The sequence below is a fragment of the Echeneis naucrates genome, chromosome 5 (genome assembly GCF_900963305.1).
Source record: "Echeneis naucrates chromosome 5, fEcheNa1.1, whole genome shotgun sequence".
NCBI lineage: Eukaryota > Metazoa > Chordata > Actinopteri > Carangiformes > Echeneidae > Echeneis > Echeneis naucrates.
Window position 1 is genome coordinate 6,112,677 of NC_042515.1, and position 11,389 is coordinate 6,124,065.

General features: G+C 39.1%; 1 protein-coding gene across 2 annotated transcripts; it reads left to right on the forward strand.

The window, feature by feature from the left end:
- Positions 1 to 831: 831 nt before the first annotated feature.
- Positions 832 to 7,354, forward strand: LOC115043972 (protein phosphatase 1 regulatory subunit 12B-like). Of its 2 annotated transcripts, none has more exons than XM_029502775.1 (8): positions 832 to 939; positions 1,056 to 1,242; positions 4,573 to 4,589; positions 4,712 to 4,850; positions 5,391 to 5,492; positions 5,852 to 5,902; positions 6,010 to 6,060; positions 7,177 to 7,354. In XM_029502775.1, the coding sequence occupies exons 2-8, from the start codon at positions 1,141 to 1,143 to the stop codon at positions 7,261 to 7,263; spliced, it is 549 nt and encodes a 182-aa protein (XP_029358635.1). In that variant the 5' UTR covers positions 832 to 939; positions 1,056 to 1,140; the 3' UTR covers positions 7,264 to 7,354. The 2 variants fall into 2 exon arrangements, with proteins under 2 accessions (XP_029358635.1, XP_029358636.1); XM_029502776.1 differs by having other exon boundaries at positions 863 to 944; positions 1,058 to 1,242.
- The last annotated feature ends 4,035 nt before the right edge of the window (positions 7,355 to 11,389 follow it).

An 11,389-nucleotide genomic window follows, 5' to 3' on the forward strand; every position in this document is an offset into this window, starting at 1 on the left:
AAACTATGATGTAACACTGCAGGAATAGAAAAGTGAAGAAATTATTTTTACAATTTAATTGGATCGGTTGGGCTACAGCTGATGAAGTGCTGCACATATTAGACTTTGCCTGACAGCCAGCCCTGACTCAGACTGGAAATAATTAGACGAACAGAAAAGAGGGATGTCAAATGAAGCACCTGAGACTACTAACATTTGAAGCTTTCCAGCATTTGGTTTTTTCAAGATGGGTTCTGCCCTCATTATGATTTTATTTTTTTTTTTTTCATTCTTAAGAAATATTTGTCACTTTCCATTAGCATTAATAACAGCGAAAGTAAAGTGCAGCAAGTAATTCCTGGCATCGTTCTCATTAGATTCCTTTGTTTTTTGGATAATTGTCAACAAATGTCCTATTTAAACTAATAAACCTGCATGTCAGGGAACATATTAGAAAGGTATGTAAGCCCTTAAATTTCAACACAGGCTGGCCAAAGCTTGATCAAGTTCAACAGATCAAAAAGCTGCAGTTTATTCATAGATCTGACTAATATGATGTTTTTATATACTCTTATCTCAGCCGAACACGAACACACGTCTGTACCACGTGAACGGTTTGTTGGCCTTTTTTTAACTTTTACTTCTGCTTTGACATGGGGGGGCTGAAATATATATACTGTCTTCTGCACTATAGAGACTGAAAGCACAAGTCATGTCGAGAATTATCAGCTTCACAAAAGCTCCATTAATGTGACTAATGATGATTTACATTTTCCATTTTTGCTGAACTTGCCAAACCCCTTTTAGAGCCCTTGAGAACAATACAGCTGTCAAATCCTTGTGTCCATAAACGCACACACTACAGCCCGCCTCCTTCCCCGGCCCCACCACCTCCTCCACAGCTCTCACACTTGTGCTGTTCTTTCACTCTCATTAGATATGCCATGTCTCACCATCACATGAAGGTAACACTTGAGCCGCTAACTTTGCCTGAAGAAGCAACAACGTCTATATTTTACATCAGTGACTGATACGCACATTTTCAAATTTGAAGCTTTTTTTTTTTTGTGTGTTTCAGAGGAGGTGTTTTGACTTTTCGGAAGTTCAATACTTTGGACCTTGTTGCAGCTGCATGTGGTGGCTCGTAGCAGCTCAGGAGCGATGTCATCTCTTTTTTCTCACAGCAAAGATCAGCTGCACTGTGGAAGGACACTCTCTGACTCTTCTCCAGCTTCTTCCAGTGGCACCGCAAAGAGCCTGAGGGTAAGGGCCGGACTCTCTTCGCCCTTTTTGTGCCTGTTTACTGAGAGGAAATGCCAGAGTTGACACAGTGCAAACACTAACATTCAGTCACTGTCAAACAGATCTGTCACAGCCACACAGATACTTCTGTGTGTTTGTACTGATGATGGTTGCCAGAGACTCTTCGAACATGTGATAATATATTTTTAAATTTGTACTCACGCTTTAGCCGGCATGGTCGACAAAAGGACAGGTGAAGATATTCATGACATTCGGCTGCCTTGCATGATATTGATTGTAGACGTCCTCTTATAAAGTACTTCATGGTATCAGAGGTGTTATGTTTTGTGTTTTACGAGTTATTCATTGTTTATTTGTAGCTACTATAATTGCCAGACTTCAGAAAAATAATTGCAGAATTTGTCACCTTTCGTCAAAAAGTATTATTTATGAAACACTAAACATACTGTTCTGAATGATAACGTTTTTTTATTGTTTTGTTTTGTTTTTTAACCTTGAGGTCACATGAAACATCTCCAGAATGTTAAGTTCGTTATCTCCTGACATTTTTACATGCTTCCAAAGGCCTCTGGTAACACACATCCTGTGACTGTGCAACAAAAATTGCATGTTTTCATACGTGAACAAGAAGAAATTGCAAAACTGTAATGAGCAGCGAGTCTCATGTGTTTATGTAACCCAGGAACTGACTTGGGTAAGATAAATGGAGGACGTCAGTGGGTGAGACAACGAGGGAGACAGGATGAGAGGAAGGCGAGAGAGAGAGAGAGAGAAAGCAGGGGTGAAAGACAGGATGACATAGAACAGAGAAGGAGGAAGAGAGGGTTAAGGACTGGCTTGTGGGAACCTCAGACACAGTATTTATGGATGTTTATCTCTGCGAGTCCTACGGGAAGCTCACATTTTCCATTTGGGAATAGCTGGTCAGAGGACAAAACGTTCCCCCCGGGGACAAGAAGGATTGGAGGACATCTCAGTGACTGAGAGGCTCACATACGTGGTACAAAGTCACAAAGGCCCACTTTTCCATCACCATCTGTTTACATGTGATGTCCCTTAATCTAAACCAGAGTGTTTTCCAAGTCTGCATACTGTACATCATTAATGACCATAGACCAAGCATACCCAAGTGTCCGGAGAGCGGCTTAAAGGAGCTGACATCAGAGTCTGGTGAAGCTCCAGAGATCTTGTAAATGTCTCAGCAGAGACATATCACCGTGTTTACACATAATGGCTGTAACTTAAAGCCCAGACTCTTCTCTACAGGAATCCAATGGCTGCCTCTTTGTTAGACTGCTAACTGCTCAAGTACTGGTCTGCCTTTTCATTCAATTCATCTGATATGCCATCTATCTTTATGGATGGAATGGATGAACTGTGAGTAATCCAGTGATATTCATTATAACCAATTACTGCAGGGAAATTAAAACACCTTATGAGGAAGTACATACAGATTTTTGCTTATTTATTTTTATTTATTTATTTATTTTTTGCAGAGATGGATATAATACTTAACCAAAGTTAAATTACGCATTAACCTTTCTTAGAATCGAAACAAAATTAAGGAGGGAAATAATGGCTTCAGTTTCAGACAGTGACAAATAATGCTGTGATTTCTATCTAAGGCTCTAATTTTTTCTCAATGCCTTTTCTGTCTCTTATTTCAATTTTCTTTAATTGGCTTGTTGCTGGAAGGTGTTATAGCAGTAAATCAATCACCATGCTAATAGCTCAGTGTGGCCATCCTAAGGCATAACACTTTGAGCTAAATGCTAACATCAGCATGCCAACATATTCAGAATAACAAAACTAATTACCAGGCCAAATGTTGAGACGATATTTTACATGTCTGTCATCATCATTTAGCAGTTAGTTTGCTAATAATCACCAATCCGACCTCATCGTACCAGCAGAACAATGGGGCTGATTGGATTTCCATAATTTATTCAGGTATTTGTTCAAATTAATGAAGATATTTAAACATGACCTGCCAATGGCACCAGATAAAAATAAAGTCAGTGGGATGTTTGTACATTTCATGGCAGTCAATTGTTTGTTAGTACATTTAAATCTGGATGGAAACAGTTAATTAACCGGCAGACTGATAATTCCATCCCAAAGCCTCTCTGCTAGCATGTCTGAGAACCTAAGCACACCTTGAGGTGTAGATCAAACCCTTGCTTTGTTTTTAGAGTGACTTCACGACCAGACAAGCCAGCAAAGCAAATCATGAACCCAACACTTGTGACGTCAACACCGGAGCGGAAAAGAGCATCTACTGACATAGATGATAGGTTGATGTTGGCACTAAATGACAGGTTCATGCCCGGTGAGGTTTAGGTTTGTGTTACGTTCATCAAAATCACTTTAACCTGAAATTGTTGAGTTCCAACCATAATCCCGTGGAACTAACACACTTTTATGGTGGCTTTCAATGTGTGTTTAGGAGCAGATGTACTTCCAATTTTTTATAATATTTGTCAATTAAAATACTTTTTGAATGAAACAATAAATGACCTTATTTGTCCTCTATATGGACGCACAGAACACAGGATCACAGGACACACTTCTGTGACCTCATACTCTGATTAGCAGGTATGGTTAAGTTTTGGGTTTAGACACATAAGGTGGGGGACTTCTGGTGGGAAAAAATTACAATACCACATTGTTATTTTTGGGCTCTGATGTTGTGTGACTCCCTGATGACGGCCTCGCTAATTGACTTTAAATGCACTTCAAACTGGCAAAGTTTGAAATGATGCTTGAACATCTATCAGCACACATAGTTTATAACCCCTCCAATTGTAAAATGCAATAATGAACAAAGAGCGAAGGCCGCTGCCAGAGCTATGACCTTTTTTGGATGTGTTTAGCTATCTGTGCCTGTCAGCTTATTTAAGGAATCATTTCCTTTCTCCTGCTTTGACTTGACCTGGTGCTACAGATGGCCATAAACCGTTTGTTGGAAGACGGAAAAAAAAAAACAAAAACATATCACTAAAGCCCAAGAGATTTTGGTCATGGTGATGAATGTCCTCGCTGATATTGTACATGTAATGAAATATGTCCCGCATGAATAACATGATACAAAATACAACCCCATTTGTGGATTCACTCTTACATTGTCTACAATAAATCTCATGTCATGGACAAATAGCCTGCCGACTAAGTCAAGCTGTCTGATGTCAGTATTTATGCATTAATAAGCTTGTGCTCGTTTTACTTGTTTTGATTGGTGTTACAACTGTTGAAATCTTTAAATAATTAGAAATATCTATATTTTTTTGGTCAGATGATATCCAATTCTAAAACATGTCTCCTATCTTTCAGCATGAGCGACTATCCCGGTAAGCTTCCTCCTGTTTTATTTGCACAAGTGATACGTACAAATAAATTGTTGGTGATGGGCCCGAGCCACATACCTGTGTGCTGAGTCCTCGTGACAGTGACACTTCCCTTATGGTTTCAGGATGAGCTCATCTGGGTCATCTGATGTTCACCAAGATAAAGCAACGAACCACGCTGAATCGTACTTCTTACGGAGAGAGAACAGGCTGTCTGCGAGGAAAAAGGCCGAAGAAGAGACAGCAAACAATGACTACAAAAAGGCAGGCGATGCAGCTTGACTGTTGTTGCACAAAATTTCTAGTGACTGTTGTTGAGGGTGTGTTGGTGCCACTTCACCAGCCCACTAGGTGCTCAGGTAACAACCTAACCAAACCACAATAAGAGCCTTTACTTTATGTCCATTATCCAGTGAAAATAATTACCTTATAGAAATGTTTACTTTCTCTAAATAACAGAATTTAAGCAATTTGTTCAAACTATCAAATTTGCCCCTCAAAAATCATTTTAATAATTCTCTTTTAAGCAATTTCTCCATTTTACTTAAGAATTAAGAATTTTATTTATCAGTGGAAGTAAGACTATGAGGACATTCAAAGGCACAATGATCTCAATGTTAGTGCTAGTTAAATGAAAATGTATGTACAGTATTTTAAGTTGATGGCAAACAATTGTTTAGCTATTTAATCAATTTCTACCTCATTATGTATTTTTTTTTTTTTTTTAAAGCTGTTGATATTTCTATGTGTTTGCTCTAAAAACAAACGCCTCTTTAAAAATCCTAACCAGCAAATATTTTTCAGATGTATGAAAAGGCATTGGCCACCAATCAAAGGCTCAAATCCAGGTTGGAAACAAGTAAACAGGAACTTGTCATGATTCAGGACCAGCTGCAGAGAGCTCAGGTACTGCACTGCACACACTGTAAACAACAGTTGATGGGTCCAATTCATGGAGGAAAAGGTGGCTGAAAAAGCAGCCAAGAGCCCCTCAGATTTTTGTCATCATCACACAAGTCTTCCAAATATCCATCCGAGATTTCAGGTAATAATGTAATCCGAAAGAAATTTGACATGAAAGATGGTGGCTGTATATGAAACTGCGGTGTTATTGCTGTCAGGTCTCAGGTCTGAATTTTGGGAATAATTTCCCAATAATAGTTTCTGTGACTGCAGGTATATTGGATATTTTATATCAGACGCTTGTGAGACCCAAAATGAGACAGATTCAACACCTTTTTTGTAATAACCTTTCATTGCTGCAGAAGGGGAGACCAGGAGATTATGGCTCCAACATGCTGGAGGTGGAAAAAAAGGTACAAGCTCACGAGTGCAATCATGTCAAAATGCTCGCCGTTACATTGTCTTAATTCCTCCTTATTTATGCACCTTAATCACCCTAACTGCACGTTCACCCTCGTAGGAAAGCTGGACTCTTAAAAAGAAAATAACAGATATGGAGGAGCAGCTGAAGGTAAATACCGTCTACGGGTTCATTGTAATTTAAAAATATTAATAATTCACAAATACAGGAGGATCTTTGACTCAGTTGAAAGCCCCTTTGAGCAAAACCACAATCAGGCAAATCTAAGCGGTGCCTCATGTCTGTGTGACTTGGTGCCACGGTGTTAGCTGCTCCAGCTACAGTAGTTCTGGGTGACATCATTTGTCACCATTATGCTCTGGTGGATGTGGAATGCATGAGCACTTTGACACTCCAGCGAGTGAGCCATCACGATTCATCTGCAGTCTAACAACCACAAATATCTGCTGTGTTATGCCCAAGAGGTCGCCAACAAAAACCTCTTGTTATCGGTGAATGAGAGCTCTAAACAAACATGGCCTGAAAATAGATGCTCAACACAGGGCAGCCCTGTTATGTCAGTTTAAATGAGCGAGTCCAGTCCAATTGTGTCTGTGTGTCAGTGAATGCTCAGGGACAAAACTGTGTATGAATGTGTGTCGGTGGAATGTCATTGTATTTGTTTTATTGTAATAAATTGCCCAGATTAATCTGTATCGAATTGATTACAGCTCTGGGCAGGGGAATGAAAACGTCTCTTAAAGTAATAAAAGAGGCATGTAATCAGGTGCCTCTGCGGATTTAAATTTAACGCCACAATGTCAGAATGGCATGTCTTCATCTGAGTTGCTCTAACGGCTGCTTTGTACTACCAAGAAGCTTCTTTTTTCCCCGAGTAAGACAGCAGCAACAGCTGTAGTTTGTGTTGTAAAGCAGCAGTCAAGCATCCTGACCTTCCTCTGTATCGTGTAATCGATCTTATGATGGAGGCTGAAAAGGTTTCTGCTATTGCCAAGAATCCAAACTATAGCCCTTGTTCACCATTTAAGAGTATCAATATCTGATCAACCCTGCAGCATGATTTCACCTAAAACGCAAGTAAAGGAAAACCCCTCTAGAGTATTTATATAGTAATTATAATATTATAAAATATAAAATAAGCTTGTGGCAAGCATCCAGTTTCTGTGAGACGATGTATGTTCCACTCAGGATGATGAGACCAGCTTAGGACCAGAATATCATTTCTCTCTGCACCCCGACTTCAGTAATATCATGCTGTCTTTTCAGGCGAAAGCAGAACTTAAGATGGAGAACCAGAGACTGAAGGATGAAAATGGAGCTTTAATCCGTGTCATCACTAAACTGTCCAAGTGATGCAGGACACAGGAAGGACAAAAAGGGATGTATTGTATGCACATAGTTTTCAGCCAATTTGGAAACATTCCACATTGTTTGTAAAAGTCTCTGTGAATCTGCTGTATCTAAAAAAAAAAAAAAAAAAGGGGGGGGGGGGGGGGGGGGGGCATGCTTACGAACAGATAAAAGCATTAAATTAAATGTTTCAATGTTAGACTACACTTTATAGTCCATATATTTTCACATAAAGGGAAATGCCACCATAGTCAGTTGTTGTGTGTTACTGTATTTAGTCTTTATATGGACAAACCATTCATGAAACTCCATAACCATCCCTGCATACATAAATGCATGTAAAGTGCCTTGATGTAACTTTCTTATGATTTGGCGCTATACAAATAAATCTGATTTGATTTGATACATAATTGGAAGAAATATTGCAGGTATGGTCAAGGAGGTATCGCCATGGTAACTGTAAGACGTGGTCTGCTCCATATGCAGACCTTGAAAACCCAGCTCGCTCTGAGCTACCAGGGACTGTGCATGATGGATGAGCGGCGTTTCTCAGAAATGTTGGAGCGTCATCTTTGATTTAAGACTTTTACCTTGAGGTACGATGTCACCAGCAACAGGCTTTACCTCCAAACCTGAAATGCATAAAACAATCAGCTGTATGAAATGTGATCTCCTTCCTGCCAACGCTAAACAGAATCAATCAAATATCAATCAGTGTGTAATCAGTTCACCGTCACTTTGGCTCTTTTCTTTTAAAAGGAAGTATTGATAAAAAACAATCTCACCTCAGGGTCAATGTAGCGTTTGATCACTTTCCATCATCCTTATCACTAGAATTTAAGTAAAAGGTTAAACTAACGGGGATAAGAACAAAGAAAAGCTGTTTACAAAAACAGAATAAATCTATTCCACATGTAATGAGCACTTGGTAAAAATCTGCTGTTAATGATAAAAAAAAAAAAAAGAACATCCAAAAAATGAAAAGCATTTCAGTGATAATATGGTGTAGGAATATAAAATGCAATCAGAATTTTTCCCTCATATCATCGTGACTTAAAGTGTTGTGTTGATGTTTTTCTATGATTTATGCTTTACAAACGCCATTCTGGCTCTCATCTATCTTCATGATCAGAGAATTGAAAGAGTCCCATTTGTATTCATCCATTAACAGGACCACCGCCAAAGTAAAATACCGCTTTCAATGCAACTTATCTTTATTAGCCATAAAATGTATTTGTTGAGATGCACAAAATGGGACCCATATGACTCAACTGAACTGAGAGCAACATCAGTGTCATTGAAACATTCAACCCGGTCCCTCTGAGGATTTGTCATTGCTTCAGAGAAGCGGGGGAAATAAGTTGGCGGTCGCTTTGGCCTTGTGCTGTATACGATGCCACCAACTGGCCAGAAGTGGAAAAGCATCCTGTAATTGGATTTACATACCACACAGGACAAGGCTACTTAAAATGCCTTTATTTCCTATGATTACATTTTGACAACACACAGATATGTCCTGACCACAACCCATATTTTAGTTCCCTTGAGTACTTCACTTCTACACAGAGTGATAAAATGAGCACAAGTTTTTTGGTCTTTTTGTTTCCCCCTTTGGCTGGAAAAACATGGATTTTTGTATGGAAATAAATCATGCAGTTCACAAAAAGGCACAACTATTGACACACCTCTACAACAAGACAAAAAAAAAACAAAAACAAAAAAAAAACAACCAAAGAAGGAAAGTCAAGTTCGAAGCTGTTCCCTTGTCTACGTTGCTCGTGGGTGAACGGACGGAATGACAGTCATGTCTTTGGATGCTCTGTATCATGGCTATGCTCACGTAGGAGGATTGTGACTAAAGGGGAGCCGTTACTGAAGCAGCAGATTTGGCAGTATTGCATTGCGAATGTTTCTTCTGCACTGAATGGGTCGGTTCTCTGCTCGAGACAGCTTGTGAGACCCAGGAAGACAGAGATTTTGTTGCCTGCACTGCAGAAAAGGTGACAAACTCCCTAAAGGTCATTAACTGAACGACAATGAACAATTGGTCCTATTGAAAGTACACAAGTAAGCAAATTGAGATTGTAGATTAGATTCATTCAGAGATAGGCTGATGGGAGCGAGGATACTAAATGACCCCGAGGAGAGGATGACGTAGCACACATTGTATAAAAGGATGTGATGCAGGTCTTCTTCACAGTAATCTGAAGCTGCTTTGTGGAAATGAATCTTCTACAAACTAACAACGCATTAAACGTGCCTGGAATTTCCTTCTCCAAACACCATGAACACCTTGAGACATAGCTACCGCTTAACAGATGGACTGTCATGACAGCTGTGAGAGTGTTCATCTTTATACCGCCGTATGTTGCAAATGAACTATATTACTGTTTGTCAAACAGTGAATGGCACTGACTCGAAAACAAACCCCCACATCAGAGATGTCATGGCAGATACAGCATCGATATCTCAGAACATGCACAGGTGACGAGTCACCGACTCATCTCATTGCAATCCATCAGTTTAACTGCATGTTCACTCAGAATGGGGCATTTATAACGAAGATAATTATCTTCTCAATCATCAGACTGGAGCTACTTAAGAGGGCTGCATCAATAATATGCAGTGATGACGTCCAACTTAGTAAAGCAATGAGGAGGATAGAAAAGAGAAAAGAAAAAAAAAAAAAAAGAGGTTTGGTTAGTTTCACATGGAAATAGCCGAGTTCTCACGTATGATAGGACACATGAGAGCAGATTTATTTGAATAGCAATAAGATGAGGAGGTACAGTTCAATCAAGTACGAAAGAAAAAAGGGGCTACAAGCCATTTTAATTGTCCACTGTATCATTTACTTTTGATTAACTAAGACTCGACACCCATCTGGCAGGCTTAAATGAAGGAAACACTTACGGTACACTGAGATAGAAAATTAAGGAGCCGGCAAATGTTCTCCTTTTTCTAATTTTAAATATATACAGTTTACTGGTCGGCGACTATAAGACGTACTGGAGATTATAACAAGTGCAAGCGGAAGTGAACAATAATCACGACTTGTAGCCCAAACATACTGTTACACTGGACTAAGCACAGAGGACACGTACAAACGATGACAGAAAATTAGAGTCATGCAGTATTATGGCAGACGAAGTGGATTTCCACATGTGATACAAGAAAGCAACCCTGCTTTAAATCCAGGCATTAAAGGTGCCCGTGAACACTGACATGAATTATTCAGACACACATCCAGTCCCAATCAGCAAAAATACATACACTTTGCAGTCACTGCATTCTGTTTTTTTTACTCTGTTTTATTATCAAAAATGACACAGAACACAAACACACATACACAATATAATTATGGTTCCTCTTTAAAACATGCGGCTATTTACATCATCTTGTAAATACATGCTGTAGCCTATTCACAAATCTGCGCAATGCATAATGTTAACAATAGGAGGAAGAAGAAGAAGTACTGTGGACGGGCCAATCGGTGTGCTGCTGTTTACCTTCCTTTAGACTCATTTTCATCTCTGGTGATTACGCGGAAGCATAGAAAGGCTGTGAAAGTTGGCATTGGATGAGTAACTGAACACCTATTTTTGACATTTAATTTAAGTGCTAAATGCTAAATGCTCAAATGTAAACACCACTGAATGTTTAGAATTGAAACGTCTTTTTTTGAAAACCAATTTCTTTTTGCCCCATATTTCCTGTTTGTATAAATGTCCAGGTATTTCCGACTTGTGTAAATTTAAAGAGTTCCCATGTTTCCTTTCATCCAAATGATATATTATATAATTGGCAATACAAAATCTATACAACAGGTCGCCTTCAGAGACGCCCACCCGTCTTGACATGTCATGAAAAATGGTGTGCTGATTCATTTTATTTATTTTTTTTTTCTGTTCAGAGTGTGGTTCTTTCTTTTTCTGTTTTTTCAGCTTGGAAATTCAGCGTTCGGTCAAAGTGTGTTTGATTCTGCAAAACGCAGTGCTGCACGATGATCAAGGTGCACAAGGAGAAATAATTTTCGAATCTGTTATTACTCCTATAAATACAGTTTTTGTACTGTATTTTTTTGTACTGTCTTATCTGTTTGACGGCGCAGTTGCTGTGTTGACATTTT